The sequence below is a fragment of the Myotis myotis genome, unplaced genomic scaffold (genome assembly GCF_014108235.1).
Source record: "Myotis myotis isolate mMyoMyo1 unplaced genomic scaffold, mMyoMyo1.p scaffold_m19_p_18, whole genome shotgun sequence".
In the NCBI taxonomy this organism is placed as follows: Eukaryota; Metazoa; Chordata; class Mammalia; order Chiroptera; family Vespertilionidae; genus Myotis; species Myotis myotis.
The window spans coordinates 14,562,127-14,582,895 of NW_023416322.1; the positions used below are offsets into that span (position 1 = coordinate 14,562,127).

The 20,769-nt window shown below is 39.5% G+C and overlaps 2 protein-coding genes across 8 annotated transcripts in view; one reads left to right on the plus strand and one right to left on the minus strand.

Moving 5' to 3' along the window:
- Window positions 1–16: 16 nt before the first annotated feature.
- TATDN3 (TatD DNase domain containing 3) lies at window positions 17–15,899 on the plus strand. 7 transcript variants are annotated; one of them, XM_036343365.1, is made up of 12 exons: window positions 33–146; window positions 237–674; window positions 767–889; window positions 1,758–1,790; window positions 2,678–2,751; window positions 3,176–3,260; window positions 6,204–6,266; window positions 7,159–7,268; window positions 7,428–7,483; window positions 8,496–8,608; window positions 11,359–11,439; window positions 12,890–13,425. In XM_036343365.1, the coding sequence occupies exons 2-12, from the start codon at window positions 657–659 to the stop codon at window positions 13,031–13,033; spliced, it is 900 nt and encodes a 299-aa protein (XP_036199258.1). In that variant the 5' UTR covers window positions 33–146; window positions 237–656; the 3' UTR covers window positions 13,034–13,425. The 7 variants fall into 7 exon arrangements, with proteins under 7 accessions (XP_036199261.1, XP_036199263.1, XP_036199264.1 ...); XM_036343366.1 differs by having other exon boundaries at window positions 11,362–11,439; XM_036343368.1 differs by lacking the exons at window positions 237–674; window positions 767–889; window positions 12,890–13,425 and adding an exon at window positions 14,709–15,899 and having other exon boundaries at window positions 17–146.
- Window positions 15,900–18,554: 2,655 nt separating this feature from the next.
- Window positions 18,555–20,769, minus strand: part of SPATA45 (spermatogenesis associated 45) — a 39,778-nt gene continuing 37,563 nt past the window's right edge. The window contains exon 3 of the mRNA XM_036343494.1: window positions 18,555–18,789. Within this exon, the coding sequence (XP_036199387.1) occupies window positions 18,770–18,789 (20 nt within the window). The 3' untranslated portion in view covers window positions 18,555–18,769. The remainder of the gene's footprint in view (window positions 18,790–20,769) is intronic.

Below are 20,769 nucleotides of genomic sequence, written 5' to 3' on the forward strand. Positions count from 1 at the left end.
CGGAAACTCAGAGCGCCGCCGCAGCGAGGTTCCGGGCCGAGGCTGCGCGGGCGGATTCCAGGGCGACGCCAGCCGCGGCGATGGGGGCGGTGGGCGGAGGGCTGGTGGACTGCCACTGCCACCTTGCCGCCCCGGACTTCGACCGCGTATGTGAGGGCGAGGCCGGGCCGTGGGAGTGGGGAGACCCCCGCCCCCCCCCCCTACTTATCCGGGCTACCTGTGCTCTCCTTTCTTAGGACGGAGCCCAAGACTCACCCAGGCCGGTCTGTCGCTGCACCGACTTGCTCCTGACTCCCTACTTATTAACCGCAGTCGTACTGATCTTTCTTTCCGATCTGCATAGCCTAAGCCAGGTGTCTCCTCTTCCATTTGCTGTTGCCGGTTACCGGAGTTCTTCCCCCTGCCTGCGCTTGGCCCGGCTGAGAATCCACTTTTCCTGATCCCATGCAAACAGAAAGAACAATACACACACCAGATCAGAGTTACAGTGTCTTACCCCCTCTATTGGAAACCAGAGGCTTCTAATGGAGAAGGAAGAGCGGAGTCCGTTCAAACAGAAGATGGGTGTAGGGCAGTGATGACCGCTGGCAGGTTGACCTGGCACATTCATGCTACCAAGTGCTGGATGGAGCGTGATGGGCTAGAAAGAGAGAGGCATGAAAAAGACCGAAGAGGTTTGCAGGGACAGGTGTGGTCAGTCAGTAAGGAGTTTGGGTTTCATTAAAACAACAGTGCGAATCTTGTCTTTTTTTTTTTTTTTTTTAAGAGAATGACAAGATCTGATACTCATTTACTAATAAAAACTTTTGCTGATGTGTGGCAAACAGAGGAGAGCGAGGGTGGAAGCTGGAAGACCAATTTGGAAGCTTCTGCAGTATGTAGACAAGAGGTGATGGTGGGTGCAGGGGAGTTTGGGAGAAGCAGATGGATTGAAGGTATATTTTAGAGGTAGGATCTTTGTGCTGGGGAATTGGATGTGGAGAGGGAGGGGAAGTGAGGACTTGATGCTGTAGGGAGGACGGTGGTGCTGTTTCCTGAGCTGAGGGAAGGCTGAAGGAAGAGGTTTGCTGGGGAGAACACAGAGTTGGTTATGTTGAAGCCTAAGACCCATCCAAGTGGAGATGTCATAGCATCATTCTTTTTTATTTTTAAGGTTTGTTTGTTTTTTACATTTTTCTTTATAGTCATTCTTAAATGTGAATCTGGGGTTTTGGAAAGAATTAAAGACTGAAGATAACAACCGGGGACTCATTAGCATAGTAATGAATGACATTTAAACCCGTGGGTAAGATCACTTCAGGTGAGTACAGAGGGGGGAGCATAGGGTCCTGAAGTCAGAGAGAGGAGAAAGAGCCAGTCAAGAAGACTGAAAAGTAGCAGCCAGTAAAAGAGTGGTGTTTGCAGGTGAGCAGTGTTGCAGAAGCCAAGCGTGGAAAATATTTCTGGAAGGGAGGGGTGGATACATGAGGAGCTCCTAAATGCTGCTGAGGGTTAAGAGACAGGGAAGTGCCCTCTGCAGTTGACAATAACAGTTTGTGTCTCAGTGGAGTGGAAACAGATGCAAAATGCTACTAAGAAAAAGAAAGCGGAAATGAAGGGTGGGTCAGTCAGTGTAGGTTCTTCACATTCTAGCACACTGTTCCTTGCCATCATTGTCATTCTTTACGGTGCCTCAACTACTAGTACAGTGATATACACAGCCAAAGAGCAGCTACTTATTCATCTAAAATAATTGTGATAACTTGTGCTTATTTTAGGATCTGGATGATGTGTTGGAGAAAGCCAAGAAAGTAAGTCAATATCTATAATTGCCCTTTTTTGGTTTTTGTTTTAGATATGCTATATTAATGCTTCAGTAAGAATAAGTTGCATTTATTAAGTGTTTACTGTGTGACAAGTACTGACCTAAGCCCTTTCTGTACATTATTTCGTTTAATGTTTCACAACCACCTTCTGAGGAAGCTTCTATTTTTTAGGCAACTATTGCCCATTTTGTAGATGAGGAAACTAAGGCCTAGAGACTAACTTGTCCAAAAACACACCGCTAGTAAAATGATACAGACAAGATAGTCTGAATCCAAACATGTTCCCCCAGCCATCATACTTACCAGCAATATGGAACAGATTATCCATCTGTTGGTTCTAAAATTAACATTACCCTGGGGATTTTGGAGAAATGATAAAAGTTTTGGGAACCATTTTGATTTGTTTGAGAAAAATTATTAATTTTTGAAGTGCTTATAAAATTCATTATCACTAGCATTTCATGGTCTTCCCTCAAAGTATTAGTTTAGAAGTAGCTGCCAGTATATTTTTATATTCAACCCTCTTGCACTATGACATTAATTAGAAGTGTGGGCTTTGGAGTTACACAGGCCTAATGATCTTGGTCAAATTATTTCACTCCATCCAGAATTCTGTCTCCTGATCTATACAATGGATTGTAGCAATGCCACCTCATAAGGTTGTGTAGATTAAACGGAGGTAATATTTATGTTCACTGAACACAGTGCCTGAAACATAGTAAGTATTCAGTGATAGCCATTATGATTATACTGACGGAGTATGGATGTGCAAGAATAACTAAAACACAGAAAACTTTATAATTCTATTTAATTATATTGGATGTATATTGCTCGAGACTCTAGCTAGTCTATTCTGTTCTTTTTTGTTTCAGGCCAATGTTATGGCTCTTGTGGTGGTCGCTGAACATTCAGGAGAATTCGAAAAGATTATGCGGCTTTCAGAAAGGTGCGGCTTCTCATTAAGAACTTAAAGAGTTGCTAATAAGGCCGAAACCGGTTTGGCTCAGTGGATAGAGCATTGGCCTGCGGACGGAAGGGTCCCAGGTTCGATTCCGGTCAAGGGCATGTACCTGGGTTGCGGGCATATCCCCAGTGGGAGATGTGCAGGAGGCGGCTGATCGATGTTTCTAACTCTCTAGCTCTCTCCCTTCCTCTCTGTAAAAAATCAATAAAATATATTTAAAAAAAAAAGAGTTGCTAATAAGGATGCATTATGATGTCATGTTCATGATATCAAAGATTATCCATTTTTAAAGAGAATGAGAAAGAAAATATTAATATAGCCCTAAAAATATGTCATACTTATTCTTTAGAATAACATTGTCTGCTAGTCTAATAATTCGGCTTCTCAATTCATTCTACACTGTTAGGTATAACGGGTTTGTCCTGCCATGCTTGGGTGTTCATCCAGTTCAAGGACTTTCACCAGAAGAACAAAGAAGTGTCACATTAAAGGTAACAGTAACAGTCAGATAAAACAAGAACCATAGAACATGATAATACCTTTGACTCAGTAGTCCTTCACTTTCTGATTTATAGTGTAAGGCAATAATCTAAAAGAAGGCAATGCTACCTTCTTTCCCAGAGATGTTTGTTGCAAAATTATCTGTAATAGAGAAAAGGGGGGAATAGCTTAAGGGTTCAGAAATAAAGGAATAATTAGTTCACTTGTAGAGTAGTAAATATAATGCATTTATTAAAAATGAAGACTATAAGCCCTAACTGGTTTGGCTCAGTGGATAGAGCGTCGGCCTGTGGACTCAAGGGTCCCAGGTTCGATTCTGGTCAAGGACATGTACCTTGGTTGCGGGCATATACCCAGTAGGGAGTGTGCAGGAGGCAGCTGATCGATATTTCTCTCTCATTGATGTTTCTAACTCTCTATCCCTCTCCCTTCTTCTCTGTAAAAATCAATAATATATATATATTTTTTAAAGTGAAGACTATAAGATTTATGTAGTAACATGGAAAATGTTTGCAGTATAATATAGGGAGAAAAGCAGGATACAGACGGTTTATTCACAGTGAGTGGTATCATGTAAAAATATATCCTATAAGGAAAAGACTGTAAAGAAAAACAGAAATGATAGTAGTTGTGACAATCTTATAGAATTACATGTGATTTGTTTTTACTTTTTTTTTTTTTATCACATTGTTATATTGATTTGGCAGAAAGGTGATAAAGTATCCCGAGAAAGAAAGATACAAATTCATAGATGCAATACTGTGAGGGAACAGATGAGCTCAAGTACACAGTATCTTTGAACGTTGAACCATCCTTATAGGAGTGATCTTGATCTACTAAACTGCATGGCTTTCATACCCTCTCTAAAAAAGATCCTAGCCCTAACCAGTTTGGCTCAGTGGAGCAGGGGTGGGCAAACTTTTTGACTCGAGGGCCACAGTGGGTTCTTAAACTGGACCGGAGGGCCGGAACAAAAGCATGGATGGAGTGTTTGTGTGAACTAATATAAATTCAAAGTGAACATCATTACATAAAAGGGTATGGTCTTTTTTTTTTTTTTAGTTTTATTCATTTCAAACGGGCCGGATCCAGCCCGCGGGCCGTAGTTTGCCCACGGCTGGGATAGAGCGTCAGTCTGCAGACTCAAGGGTCTCAGGTTCGATTCCGGTCAAGGGCATGTACCTTGGTTGCGGGCACATACCCAGTGGGGAGTGTGCAGGAGGCAGCTGATCAAAGTTTCTGTCTCATCGATGTTTCTAACTCTCTATCCTTCTCTCTGTAAAAAAAAATCAATAAAATATATTTTTAAAAAAAAGATCCTACCCATGAGATATCACTGACTCACCATAGCCTTGACTCCTGACTCAGCATTGGGGAGATGCACAGTTTCTTAAGGGCTTTATTACATATTGGGATCAACAGCCCCATTCTGAAGAAGTGAAGATTTTGTGTTACCTATGAATAAATTAAGAGATGAGGTCCATTCTTTCGAAATAACGAATCTGTATCCCTACATTTGAATACCCTAAGTAGCTCTACTTATTTTGCAACAAAATTACGTTGAATTCAACTTCATGTAAAAATAAATACTTATTCTGTAACTCTCCTGAGTTGTTGATGTGATAAAATTTCCCCAGAGAGTTACAATTCCGAAAGTGTTGGGGATCAGAGCAAGATGGCATTTGTTTCATTTATGTAGAGATTTATAGCTATAGGCATTCATTTCGTTAGTCAACCAAGTGTGTACTGAGCTCCTACTGCATTCCAAGCACTTTAGAGTAATATCCCTCTCATGAAAGTAGGTTCTAGATGGAGGCAGACAATCAACAATTAGATACATGAACAGGAAAACTTTCAGCAGCACTAAGTGCTTTAAAGACAATAAAATAAGATGATGTGATAGGGATTGTGGATGCTAGTTTTTAGATTGTGTACTCAAGGAAGGCCTGTCTGAGGCGGTGACATTTGAACTGCAACCTGAATTATCCTCAGAGGTACCTTGCAACTTACATATCCTGAGACTACAATCTTCAAGGTACGTATTTTAAAAGAAGCAAATTTTCTACATATTTGCCTTTCCCTTGTCTGACAAGGGAAACCTCAGAGGGCAAGTTCTCTAAGTGTAATAGTAATAGTGTGGAAACTAATGGTACACAGTTACTTCAGTGATTACAGACAAGCACATATATGATACTTAGTGTTTACATTGTTGAACCTGTAGAACAAAAATAGGCTAAACAGGCCGAAACCGGTTTGGCTCAGTGGATAGAGCGTCGGCCTGCGGACTCAAGGGTCCCAGGTTCGATTCCGGTCAAGGGCATGTACCTTGGTTGCGGGCACATCCCCAGTGGGGACTGTGCAGGAGGCAGCTGATCGATGTTTCTCTCTCATCGATGTTTCTAACTCTCTATCTCTCTCTCCCTTCCTCTCTGTAAAAAATCAATAAAATATATTAAAAAAAAATAGGCTAAACAGGATTATCAAGACAAAAGAAATCAGTGCAAAGAGCACAGAGTGCATGGGATTATCACTATGACAAACTCACAAACCAATGTTACCCTAAAAGGAGAACATAACATAATGCACTCCCCAAACCTCACTTACAAAGGTGGCTTTCTTCTCTCTTGCTCAGCTACTCCAGGAAATCAGATCAGTCCTTCTAAATGCCAGGAAATGCCTCCTAAACAGAAGGAAGTGTTTAAGTGTGAATCTTTATAAACAGTTTCATTCCTGTGACCTGAATAGGTATGGGATACTATCCAGATAGAAGTACTCACCGTTCTAGGATTACTATTCCTAGTTCCTCAACTGGTTAACGGAATAGAATATATGTAAAGAACCAATACAGCATAGTGCCTGGCATTTAATAGGTATTTATAAAATATCAGTTTCCTTCTCCATCTGTTTTAACAAATTACTTTGTTTTCTCCCAGGATTTGGATGTAGCTTTGCCCATTATCGAGAATTATAAGGATCGATTATTGGCAATTGGAGAGGTAAACACCCATTAACTGATCAAATGACTTCTGATTTAGACTTTCATGTGATATATGAAAAGAATCTTTAATTCAATATTGGTGATTATAACTAACTTGGATAATTATGTTCACCCCGTCCAGCTGAATAATAACTCATCAAAACGTCCTCAATAAGCAAAAGAGCTTGGGGATGAAACAATAGAAAGCCTCATCATAGGCTTATGTTAATACTTTATTATCATTTCTATATACTATGCTCTTTTTTTGCTTAAATATGGGTCATCTCTCTAGTTAAAGTAGTATATACAAAGCATACTTTAAAGAGGCTAGAGAACATTTTTATTAAATAATTTACAGTTGTAAAACATTTTTATCACTTGGTAATAAATTCCACTTCTAATTAAAGATAAAGATAAGAGATAAGAATAACAGTTAAATTCAGAATATAGATTATAACAAAATATATCAAGGAAAGACGTCATTTATAATCTTTCCTGTTCGCTGTGATGACCACATGTAGCTGCTGAGCACTTGAAATGTGACTGGGCCAGATTGAGATGTGCTTTAAGTATAAAACACCCAGAGATTTCAAAGTCTTAGCACCCCAAAGAAAGAATGTAAAATAACTCAATAGCTTTTATATTGACCATGTGTTGAAATAATGCATTACTATATAATAATAATGATAATGTTTGGGGGTATACTGGATTAAGCAAAGTATATTAAAATGAATTTTAGCCATTTCTTGTTAGTGTTTTTAATGTGGCTAACTAGAAAATGTGAAGTTATATACGTGGCTTGCACATATGGCTCCCATTATCTTTCTCTTGGACAGTACTGCTCCATAGTATGACTTTTTGGGTTCATTAAACCATGAAAAATGTAATTCTGTTTGACTTTTCTGTTATAGGTGGGACTGGATTTCTCCCCCAGATTTGCTGGCACTGATGCACAAAAGGAAGAGCAAAGACAAGTCCTAATCAGACAGGTCCAGTTAGCCAAAAGACTAAATTTGCCTTTGTAGGTTAATTAACCATCTTCCTATATTAATAGCTATAGAGCGAATTAAAATGATTCTTTTGAAATGGAGCTCTATATTTCTTTTTCTCTTAATTACTTTTATAGAACAAAATAATGTCACATTAATTACTTAAAAGGAATTTTTTTGTTGTTAAACAGAAATGTTCACTCACGTTCAGCTGGAAGACCCACCATCAGCCTCTTAAATGAGCAAGGTATTTAGATTACTGAGACAAATGTGCCTAATGTTTACGTTTGGTATTCCAGTCCATCTTCTCATAGAACAGGCCATGTTTTAATATGATTTCTTAAACGAAAGGAAATAGGGGGAGGGGGAAAAGGGAAGGGAGAAATGGGAAGTCAACTAAAGTGGTTTTACAAGTCAGTCTACTTTTTACAAGGTTTTCAATGTGATTGTGATATTTATAATCATTTGCCAGGGTAAAACAAATGAAAAATTGAATTAAGTAATTTATAGTCCTAAAATAAAAAATGTATCTTATAGCATTACTTTTCAAACTTTTTGAAGTGATACTAATATACACACATATATACTTTTTTTGGTAATAAAAGTATGTGTATACACTGGTCAGTCTTGACCCACTAGATTGATTTCATAACTCACTTGTGGTTATAACCCACTAATGGTCATACCTGCCATTTAAAAAACAGTATCAAATAGTGAAGTAAATGTACTTGCCTACATCTAGAAAGCATGGTATTTCCCAGTGATGAGTGCTGAACCCTTTGGGACCACTAAGAGCATGATTTGTACGCAGGCTGAGCAGCCATTCTTTAAGAACCAGAGGCGATTTTGTGAAGCTAATGCTGATTAGTCAATTTGTGACTCATTTAGCTCCCATTTCCTCTTCCACTAGCATTCTCACTGAGGACTATTTGACTGCTTAAAAACCTCCTATTAGGAACAATAATCTGACAGTTCACAAACTTCTGGAAAATGTTTGAAGGTATAGGAAGATTAAATAATTGTTTAAAATTTTATATTTCCATTTTATTTAATAATTTTATTCTGAAAGTTAAGAATGTATTATAATTTTATTCTACTGTTTGAACACTATGTATTTATCCCTCCTTTAGAAGTCATAAAACCTCATATTTATATCACAGTGACCAAATTTCTGATCTTTGCTGTTCAATTTGATTAATGGGAAAACCTCTCATTGAGGACATAAATTGGAATTCTGATCTATCTTTTATTTTTGAGAGGTGCTGACAAAGTGCTGCTCCATGCATTTGACGGTCGGCCATCTGTAGCCATGGAAGGAGTAAAAGCTGGGTACTTCTTCTCGATCCCTCCTTCTATCATAAGGAGTGGACAGGTAAATTCTTTCATTAAGCTTCCACCTATACTTTGTGAAATACACTTTAAAATAAGAGCTTCTATATTTTATATGTAATATAAAATATATATTTTATATATGCTATATATTTTATATGTAATAGATACTTATATATAACACTTGTGATATTATTCTAGTTATATTACAAAATCAATCCTAAGTCCCTACCTTATGTCAATATCATATTATCATGATTACATTAGATTTATAATAAGTTTTGAAATCAGATAATATGAGAATTCCAATTATTTTTTTATTTTCAAGATCATTTTGGCTATTCTAAGTCCCTTGCCTTTCCATCTACATTAGAATCAGCTTGATTTCTTAAAAAAAAAAAAAAAAGCTGGCTGGGATTTTTATTGGAATTACATTGAATCCATAGCTTAATTTGGGAATAATTGATATGAACACACCATACCTCTTTATTTCGATCTTTGATTTCTCTCATCAATGTTTTATAATTTTCAACATACAAATCCTGCACATATTTTGTTATATTTATCCCTAAGTATTTCATATTTTTCATTCTATTTTAAATGGTACTGGTTTTAAAGTTTTAGTTATCAATTATTCATTGCTAGTATATAGAAATACAGTTGATTTTTCTATATTAAACTTTTATCAAGTGACCTTGCTGATTATTCATTAGCGCTAGCAGTGTTTTGTAGATTTTTCAGGATTTTTATGTAGATAATCATGTCATCTTTGAATAAAGATATTTACTTTTCCCCTTCCAATATTTGTGCCCTTTATTTCTTTTTCTTACCTTATTTCACTAGATACAGCTAGTAGAATGTTGAATAGAAATAGTAAAAGCAGAAACCCGTGCCTTTTTCCTGATCATGGAAAAACATTCATTCCTTTACCATTAAGTATACTATGAGCTGCAGGTTTCTTATAGGGTTTAAGGAAGTTCCTTCTGTTTCTGGTCTGCTGAGTGTTTTTATCAAAAATGGATGTTGGATTCTGTCAAATACTTTTTTGACAATATATTATCCTTTTTATAGTTTCTTAGGTAGAACCTTAGATTATTTGAAACCTTCCTTGTTTTCTAATAAAGATATTTAATGCAATAGTTGCATTAGCACTAACCACATATAGTTACAATCCACAGATATTAATTAGATTGTTATAATGAGGCTCTGTTTCTTCTAGTATAAGTATTGATATGATCATAGGCTAATTTGTGATCTTTGCTGTATTTTCACTTTCTTTCCGTTCATAATGCTTTCTAATTTACCTTAGGACTTCCTCTTTGACCATAGTGACTATTTAAAAGTGTATTGTTAATTTCCAAATACTTAGGAATTTTCCTGATATCTTTCCATTTCTGATACCTACTTTAATTTGACTGTGTTCAGGAGACATTCATTGTATGATTTCACCTCTTTTAAATTGGTTGAGGTTTGTTTAATGGCCCAGAATATGATCTATCTTGGTGAAGGGAACATACACACTTCAAAAGAATGTGCATTCTGCTATTATAAGATGGAGTGTTCTACACATGTCACTTTATAGTCCAAGATTATTTTTATTTTTCCTACTTTTAGCTTTTGTGGAAAAACTTCTTATTTAGTAGTAACCTTTAGCTGTGGCATGTTTCTTTTTCAAAACTAAAATACATTTAAAGATAATAATTTGTACATTATAGAAAATTGAATCACTTCAGTAAAGAACAAATTTTAAATTAATCCAGATTCTACAACTCAGGAACAATCATTGTTAACATTAATTCAGATAAAATAAGAAGATAATCTTATTCTTTTTGTTTTGAGTTAGCTTCATGGGTGTCTAATTGTATCAATAAATATGGACCTATCTCATCTTTAAAATGATAGTATGATATTTCATAATGTGGATGTGGATGTACTGTAATTTATTTAAGCATTACTTTAAGTAAAGGTTAGACTGTTTCTAATTTTTCACTGTTATAAACAGTGCCTGAGTGAACACCTTTGTACATCTTACATATGCACACTTGTGCAGTTTTCCCTCTAAATGGAATCACTGAGGAAAGGGTGTACATTTTAAAATTTGGTTAAACTGTTACATTTTCTTTAAAAAGTTTATGCTAGTTTAACTTTTATCTACCAGCAGTGCATGAGCATACCTATTTCTGTGCCTCTGAAATTTTAATCTTCAAACAATTCATTCTAATAATATTCCACTCTGCATCATGAGCCTCTCCCTGCCATTTTTTACTTTAACAGTGCAGCGGCAGCAAAAGAATTACGTTCTTGGTATAAAAGTCATTGGGTTCATTGCAATCCTTATAATCCAGACAGAAAATTAAAAATAAGAAAGTAAAACCATCTACCACCTAATCTAAAACGTGCGTATGAACTTTGGATTTATATCAGAAAGCCTGAGTGGCTTAAAGTGAACAGTAGAAAGAAGCCCTGAGTGTGGTGGAGAAGCAACAGAAGTCTCTTCCTGAGATCTCTCAGTGGGATGGTGATATCCGGTGTCTGACTTCCTTGCTGGGTGTGCTTTTGGTTACTACTCCCTGGGTCCCTGGAGTCTCTGGATAATTTTTGGCAATGAATGTTGCTATTTAAACCTGTTAGTAATAGAATGAGAACGTAGTGAGCATGTATCAATTGAATATTGAAGCATGAATTTTAAGCTCTTGCAGAGTAGAATGCATTGGCATGTGGGTTTAATGTTCTTTTTTTGAAAATTCTTTATTACTCCTTTTTTAAACTTACTAGCTTTTTCTTTTCTCTAAGAAGCAGAAACTTGTGAAACAGTTGCCTTTAACCTCCATTTGCTTGGAAACAGATTCACCTGCACTAGGACCAGAAAAACAGGTAAGTCATTTTCTGTTTCCACGTGATTGAGATCAAGCATGTAAAACTCGCAGCCTCGGCATGCCTGGGGCCAACGAGCCGCAAATTTGATATGCTTGATTTAGATTGTGTCTTTCATTTGAGCTATTTTTGATTTGTCTGTGTTTCTCATCACAGTGTAAGTACAATGGAATCCTATCTTAACGCTAGGTTGAGAGGTTATATCAACTGAATTTCAGGTCTTTTCTAAATATAATTGTTATGCCCCACAGAATATTATTTGATATGGATCATGTCCTTGTCTATGTAGTAATGAAAGCCAGACCAGTATAGCAAAAAGCTCAATGTCAAGAGTCAGAAAGACCTGGATTCAAATCCTGTCTCTGCTACGCACTAGCTGTTTGACTTTGAGCAAGTTATTAATGTCTCTGAAATGTTCTTCACTTATAAAATGTAAGCAAACTAGCAAATACTTTGAAGTATTATAGTGAGAATTAAATGGAGTAATGTATCTAGCAGTATCTGCTATATAGTAAGATGCTCAATAAATGTTTATTTTTCTCCTTTTAATTAGATTGTTATAATGACGCTCTATTTCTTCTAGTACAAGTATAATAAGTGTATAATATGCCAGTGTGTGAATCTACCATAGTATATTTAACTTGATATTGTGATTTGGGTTGTTTTCAACACAATTATATCTGATGAATGTTATCAGGTTATTTTTCTTAAACTTAATAGACATCTTATTCCTCTCAATATTATCATGCTAAGTAGATAACTTAATAACAATAATACATTTCACCAAATCTAAATGTACAATCTAAATGATTGTAGATGCACCACTGTTTTGTGACCATTAGGATGGAAAAAACAAAACAAAAAACACTGCCAGTTATACAATGACATGTCATTGAATCCAAGTAAAATATGTATCAATTTCAGAGATGTTAAAATAGGAGGGAAATACATCTTAGACTCAGTGAAGTACCAGTACGTATCTGTCTAGCTGTCCAAATATGTACTGGTACTTCTTGAATGTGTATGGTGACATTTCTTGAATCAAACTGTAATGTCTGTAGCCTGTGAGGTGAAGGGGCCAAGCAGCCGAGCAGTGACCTTTACAGTCACTCAGTTAAGCAATAAGCCAAAGGACGGCTAACCCATCCGTCATGCAGGTTGCCAAGTGTCCACTGTTTGCAGACTGCCAGATGCTGGGACCTCAGTTTTTAATACCCCACGGCTCTTTTCAAGAGCAACATAGACTTACAGTCAGTGTGTAGCTATAGCTTCTAAGCTGAAGTTCAAGACTTTCTCCCCTTATTGCCTCCCACCTTACCCCACCCCCATTAAAAAAAGCACTCACCGGCTGTGTTTACCAACTCATTTTCTTCTATTTTATCTACAGTCTCCAAGGATTGCTTCTTTTGACAATCACGTTTGATTTAGTGTCTGCTTTGTTCTCCTTCAGGTACGGAATGAACCCCAAAACATTACCATCTCAGCGGAATATATTGCCCAGGTGAAAGGAATCTCAGTGGAAGAAGTGGTGGAAGTGACAACACAGAATGCATTGAAATTGTTCCCCAAGCTCCAGCAGCTGCTCCAGAAATAACTTCAAAGCCAAATGAACTGAAGGGTGCAGCATTTGAGAAAAAGAAATGTTCTGGCCCTAGCTGGTTTGGCTCAGTGGCTAGAGCAGCCGTGGGCAAACTACGGCCCGCAGGCCGGATCCGGCCCGTTCGGCTGTTCTATCCGGCCCACGGAGCCGAAAGAGCGGAGGGTTCTCTTGCTCTCCCCTCCGCTCCTTCACCAGCAGCAGTGTTAACATGTATTAGTTCACACAAACACTCCATCTGTGCTTTTGTTCGGGCCCTCTGGGCCAGTTTAAGAACCCATTGTGGCCCTCTAGTCAAAAAGTTTGCCCACCCCTGGGCTAGAGCATCAGCCTGCAGACTGAAGGATCCTGGGTTCAATTCCGATCAAGGGCTTATGCATGGGTTGCAGGCTTGATTCCCAGTAGGGGGCATGCAGGAGGCAGCCAATCAATGGTTCTTTCTCATCATTGATGTTTCTATCACTCTCTCCCTCTCCCTTCCTCTCTGAAATCAATAAAATATATATATATATTAACAGAAATGTTCTGATTAATAGTCTGAACTGAAGAAACCATTATATAGGGATAAAAAGATTATAATTTTAGAGAAATATTTGTCATTTGTTGTTGTTAATCCTCACCCGAGGATATTTTTCCATTGATTTTTAGAGAGAGTGGAAGGGAAAGGGAGAGACAGAAGCATCGATGTGAGAGAGACACATTGATTGGTTGCCTCCTGCATGCTTTCCAACCAGGGCTAGGGATCAAGCCTGCAACCGTGCATGCGTGCCCTTGACCAGAATCAAACCTGGACCCTTCAGTCCACGAGCCGACCCTATATCCACTGAGCCAAACCAGTCAGAGTGAGAAATATTTGTCTCAGAAATAAAACTGAGCTTGGATCCTGAAACCTTGGGTTCTAATTCTACCTTGAACTGCTTTTCAATTAATGGACTCCTAGCAGGAGGTTGGGAGACACTACTGCTTCTTACCTTGCCCCGTTAAATAGAACCACCACATGAACTGAAACCATTTTTTCCAGCAAGGGTGCCTCCCACAGGTAATCATTTTCTAGCCTTTCTTGCAACCAGGGCACTGATAATATGACCCACCCTAGATTTTGAATGAAGTGAGTCACACGAGGAAGCCAGGCCTAAGGGTGGCAGTATGGCAGCTTGGTGAGGTTGGCATTGTTAGCTGCAGGGTCTGTGCCCACATGCTGTGTTAGTAGAGTCTTTATGCTTCTAGTTCAGTGATATGAATTGGTTTTTCCACCCTCCTGGAGATTTTACAAACTATCCATTATCCTTCAGTAAATTCATTTTCTTCTTAAATTAGCCAAATTTAGTTTCTGTTGCTTGTATCTTTAAGAACCCTGCTTGATGAGGAAATTCATACCCTGAAGTAGTTATCACAAAGAGACCATTAGGGGAAGGAAGGAAGAGAAGGAAATCTGAGACTCATTATAGTGCCTGGATCACTTTCCAAGTAGCAAATACCAGTTAATTGTAAGGGATAAGATACTGCCCGTCCATAGCGGATGGTGACCAATCTTGTGAAAGCATGTTAAAAAGATACTCTATGGCAAAAGGATATGTGCTGATTTGGGGGCAGCCCAAAGGGTACTGCATTGAACATTTTTATTTTTCTTCACTTTTTCTGTATTTGTGGAACCTCTTACCTTATGAGGCAGAGCTCACCTTCCACTGTACCTGGCTCTTCCCTTTGGACCCATCTTCCATGCCAGCAAAGAAACGCAGCTTCCCCTGCCCTGGCCTGCAAGACCCTGTCCAGGGAAGAGGCACTGGGTGCTGGTAGCTTCAGCAGCAATGGCAGGTCACGCCTTCGCCTTTTCTGCGTACCAGGGATGCCACAGAGGGCCTTCCTGCACCCGCATTAGTGGCCTTGACTTGGGAACTCACTGCAGACAGCTCTGCAGGGAGGGGAGCGAAAATGGAGGGAAATGACTGTCTGCCCATCTCCCTGTGTCTACTGAGGGAACAGGTGCATCAACAAATCCGAGACTCCTGGGAGGGGCAGAGAGGTGTCTGGACTTGCTATGATTTCAGGTAGGGTCAGAGTCCAAAATTGATAGGTTTGTGACTTTTGATTTTCTGGTTTTAGCTTGAAGCTTTTATAAGATGTATAGAGGAGGACAAAGTAGAAACACCTAAGGGGGAGGGGGAGGGAGAGCTTCCAGGAGAAGGTGGCATTTAAATGAAAGTTAGCTAGGTGAAGGGCGGGTAAGAGAATAAAGCAGAGAACCCCAAGTAGTTCCATGAAACTACAGGTGCATGAGGGAGGAGGCAGAAGAGGACTAGAGAGAATTAAGATTTGAAGGTTGCTAAGTGTATTATATATAACCTGACACTCATGTACTATGTGTTTATTCCCTGATTCATCTTAGAGCGAGCCAAAGAAAGGATGCTGTGTTTGATAGTCTTTATGTGGGCAGCTAAGTGTTCAGAGATAATTCTCCATAGGTCTCCCATTTCTGAGTATCTCTGGGGCAGAGACACTGACAGCTTTTGTTCCAGATTATCTTTATTTGAGAGAGAGAGAAACATCAGTTTGTTATTCCACTTATTTCTGTATTCATTGGTTGATTCTTGTATGTGTTCTAACCAGAGATTAAACCCGAAACCTTGGCATATCAGGATGATGCTCTAACCCACTGAACTACCAGCCAGGGTCCAGATGATCTTTTCAAGGATGTTTATATAGCGAAGGGCCTTGGAAGACAGATAATGTCTCCCACTGAAGCAGAGGCAAGTTTCTTCTTTCTACAATATAATAAAGAGCATCTCTTCCTCCAATCAAAGGTTGGGTTTCTTATTTTTTTTTTTAATTCTCACCTAAGTATATTTTTTCCATTGATTTTTTTTTTTTTTTTTTTTTTTTTTTTTAGAGAGAGAGAATGGGAGGAAGGGGGAGAGAGAAAGAGACAGGGAGACAGAGAGATGTGAGAGAGACACATCGATTGGTTGCCTCTGGCATGTACCCCAACGGGGGCTGGGGATCGAACCTGCAACCCAGGTATGTGCCCTTGACTGGGACTCAGACCCCAGACCCTTCAGCGAACAGGCCGATGCTCTTATCACTGAGAAACTCCAGCCAGGACAAAGGTTGGGTTTCTTAAGCTCAGAGATTTTCAGCTGTGAGGCAAAGCCTCTGTGTGCATGGCATCTGTCTGGATGACTTCACATTATTTGGGGCCGGCGGGGGTAAGGGGGGGCAGAGAGTACCAATCAGAACATGATGCTTGTGCTGCTTGCTGTTGTGGAAGAAAGGGCCACATGCTAACCTGACAAGCTCAGGAGAGGCCTGCATGACAGTTTTGCAAACTCAGAGACCTAAAGTAACCACAAAGGATGGTCTGAAATTAAACTTTAACTAAAAGCAGTTATGTCCTAGGCCCATATCTTCACTGACATAGTCAACCTTTACCTTAACTGAGCCTATCTATCTTTTTGCATCTATGATAACATATCTTTGAAATGTCTTCCCTTTTTCCTGACCCCTTGGGGCACACAACCTAATGTGCCTGGGTACCAGGACAGATGCCACAAATTCCTTCATTGTTATTGTTATCATGTTCATTGTTGACTGTTAACTATCCTGCACCCACATAAGTAATGTGTCCATCATTTTATTTTCTATCCAATCCCAGAGGTCCATCACCCTCCCGCTTTGCTTTCTCCCGCCTCTCTAATCTACCACCAATGGATTTCATGTAACCCACCTATGTCCCTTCCTTTGATTGCAATGTATAAAAATAGATGAAAAAAACCTCTATTCTCTAGAGCAGTGGTTCTCAATCTTCCTAATGCCGCGGCCCTTTAATACAGTTCCTCATGTTGTGGTGACCCCCAACCATAAAATTATTTTCATTGCTACTTCATAACTGTAATTTTGCTACTGTTATGAATCGTAATGTAAATATCTGATATGCAGGATGTATTTAGGCGACCCCTGTGAAAGGGTCGTTTGACCCCCAAAGGGGTCGTGACCCACAGGTTGAGAACCGCTGCCTAGAACATTATCCCAATTCCCAGCAATTGTTGACAGTTTGGCTCAGATAAACTCACAAAAATTCTTTACAGGTTTTTATGTTAACACTGCTCTGAGCAATAAAGTCCTTTGCCTCTGAACCAAGATTCTTATGTCTTCTGTCACCAATGCCCCTGAAACTGTGGCAGGCTAATCCTTCATAGCTCTTGACACTGGAAGTTTTGTTGTTGTTTTTTGAGAAGCAAAATATTAGCTTTGGGCCTGGCTTTTTAATATATACCCTCAGGGTCAATGAATCTTATCCCCACTGTGCCCTGGTGCAGTCCTAGCTGAGATAGCGTTTTAGGCCAGTTGACTGATACATATCCTTTCCAATATTAATATGCTTTGGCTTGTGACTCTGAGCTTTCTATGAAGGCAAATGGCAACCGAATAAAAGGTGAATATTTCACTGATATAAATACAAATGCAAAGCTGCACCTGGGTTCCAAGCCAAGTAGTATCCAGCTTGCCATATGGAATAACAGGCTATTGGCTCAAACTGCAAAAAGGAACACAAGCCACGTCAAAACCTGAAAATTAGTCTGCTACCCAAAAAGGAATGACACACAGATAATTCTAGCAATGCTCACTTTGGGGATGGAGAATAAAATAAAACAAAAAACTCCACCTTGTTAATCTCTCAAGTATGTACTTAGTCAAATTATCAAAATCCTTGCTCTGAGTTCATGCAATTCAGTGTTTAGAAGCAAATTGTTAACTTTGAGGATTAGTGGGATTGGTCAACATACTCCACCAATTTATAGGAACAAACCATTTAAACATTTTAAATTAATAAAGAGAAGATCACCGTAAAGGATCTTTTAGGTGATAAATATTTCCAAGCATCTTTTTAAAAAAACTTTTTAAAAAAAGTCTTATTGATTTTAGAGAGAAAGGAAGGAAGAAGGAGAGAGAGAGATGTGGGAAACTGATACAGGGTTGAGTCTCGGACTGACCTGCTGGCAAAGTCACAAGTCCTAGCTTAGAGGGCACAGTCCTCTTAGCATAATTAGGCTTGACCTTATAACACTCCCTAGATCTTATCTGGGAAGCTAATGGGTTGAGGAAGTGCAGGAAGTGTAACCATGGTCAAAACAAGTGCAACTCACAAGAACTGTGTAACTATGGTAACCACTACCTTGTTTACCTCTCACTATAAAAAGCTTGGTGAGGCCTGAGCACAGTGGAAGTCCTTCTCCTTGAGTTGGACTTGCCCGCCTGGTCCCCCAATATTCCCAAATTATCTCATGTCTTTTCTTTTTCATTTGTGTGCGGCTCCTCTTCCAGACCCGAACCCTGAACCACGCAGGACGTGGAGGGAAACACTTACGACAGAGAAAAACATGGATGTGAGAGAGGAACATTGATCAGTTGCCTCCCACAGGCATCGCAACCTGGGTATGTGCCCTGACCAGGAACCAAACCAGCATCCTTTCAGCATACAGGGAGACACTCAACCAACTGAGCCACACCGGCTGGGGTGAAAGTATCTTTAATAACAAAAATCATCCCTTCAAAAATATGACTAATAGAATGAAATTAATGAAGATGTAATACTTGTTATATGACTTAACAAAATATTTCCTTGGTGAACTAGCAAATACTTTTGGCTTCTTTTATAATTAATATTTGTAAATAGTTCAGATAGATACTGAAGAAGGATAAAGAGATGGTATTTTTGTGTGTCTCTGGGGATGCACTTTATCCAAATATTGCATTATCTGAAAAATAAAAAAAAAAAGTATGTTATATAACATAATTCATTTTATAGTTTCTTAAATAACCCTGAGGGCAGAGAGGATGAGTACTGTTTCAAAGATACAGGAAGTAAGGTATAGAAAGCGTAAGACTAGTCAATGGCAGATACAGGACATGAACCCAAGTGCAATGGACTGAATGTCTGTCTCCTCTCCCCCAAAAAATGTCTATGTTGAGACCTTGATCCCAGTGTGATGGCATTAGAAGGTGGGGCCTTTGGGAGGTGATTATGTCATGAGAGTAGAGCCCTCACAAATGGGACTAGTGCTCTTATAAGAAGAGGCCAGAGCACTAGCTAGCTCTTTCTGCCATGGGAGAGGACACAGTCCGAAAGCAGCCCTCTATAAACCAGGTAGAGAGCTAGCACCAAGCACCTGCCCTGACGCTCTGATCTCAGACTCCCATCCTCCAGACCCGTGAGGAAGAAACTTGTCATTTAAGCCAGCAGTGTACGCGTTTTTTATAGCAGCCCAAACTAAGATACCAAGTTTTCTGTTTTTAAGGCTGTTGTCTTTCAGTAAGATTGCCCCTCTTTTGGTGTTCACACCTCTAAGTGGACAATTGAAGAGAGAGTGTGAAAAGGGGTGGTAGGATGTTGGAAAGTTTTACTTAAATAGGGTGATTTCTGATTAATTGGCTTTTTAAAAATTATTTTTCTATTGATTTCAGAGAGGAAGAGAATGGGAGAGAGAGAAACATCAATGATGAGAATCATCGATTGGCTGCCTCCTGCACGCCCCCTACTGGGGATCAAGCCCTCCAACTGGGCATGTGTCCTGACAGGGAATCAAACCGCAACCTCCTGGTTCAAAGGTCACCACTCAAGCACTGAGCCTCAGCCTGATGAATTGGCTTTTGAAGGAAGATCTGAATAAATTGAGGGACGGAAAGAGAGAGAGAGAGAGAGCGCCCAAGGTAGAGGGAACAGCATGTGCCAAGTCCCTGAGGTGGGAACCAGAGTGGTACATCCCAGAAACAGGAGGAAGACCATGGTGACTAAGTGGGATGAGGCCAGGGAGAGGAAAAGAGAAAAGGCTGAAAAGAGAAGCACACAGGATAAGGAGGGGATTTTATCCAGTGTGGTGTGACACCATGGGTGAGTCCTGAGCAACAAGTGAAGTATCTAATATATAGGTTATTTTTTTTAATCACTCAGGCTGTCATGTAAAGAAATACATGTGGGAGGTGGCAAGAGCAGAGGCTGGGGGACAGATGTGAGGTCCCTGCTGTACTTTGGGAGAGAGATGATCATGGGTTGGCTCTGGGTGGTAGCAGTAGTCAGATTCAGGACTGATTTTGAAGGAAGAGCTGACAGAACTTCCTGACAGATTGGACGTGGAATGTGAGACAAAGAGGGGAGTCAAAGGTATGACTCGTTCTATGGCCATTTTCTGAGATGAGCAGGGGTCAAGGGTGAGTAGGTTGTGGGGTGGAGGATAGGAATTCTGTTTGGGCGATGGTAAATTTCACATAACATCAGGGAGAGGTGGCAATCTGATACATGCTATCTGATAGACCTGTCCAGAACTCAGGAGAAAGGTCAAGGCAGAAGCAGAAATTTGGGAGTCCTCAGACTAGAGATGAGATTTTGAGTCCTGGAACAGAGCGGGACTGTCTGGGCTGAGATCACCTAGAAACCAAGGGTAGATGATGAAAGAGGGCCCAGTATTGAGTGCAGGTGTTCTTCGGCATTCAGAGGACAGAAGAGGGCCAACCTAATAAAGGGGATGCTATTTTATCATTAATGATGTTTACTATTTGATTCATTGCGCATTTGTTGAGGGCCTACTAGAGTACTGTAATGTTCATCAAATTTGGGAGGTAACGTTTACAAACGAGGGTTTTCTCGTTGCATCTGCTGGCCTCTGGGGCAAGGGGTGTGCTCTCAGTCTAGTGTGGCAGGCCCAAACTCGTGGTGTGGATTGGGCTAAGTTCTCTCTTGG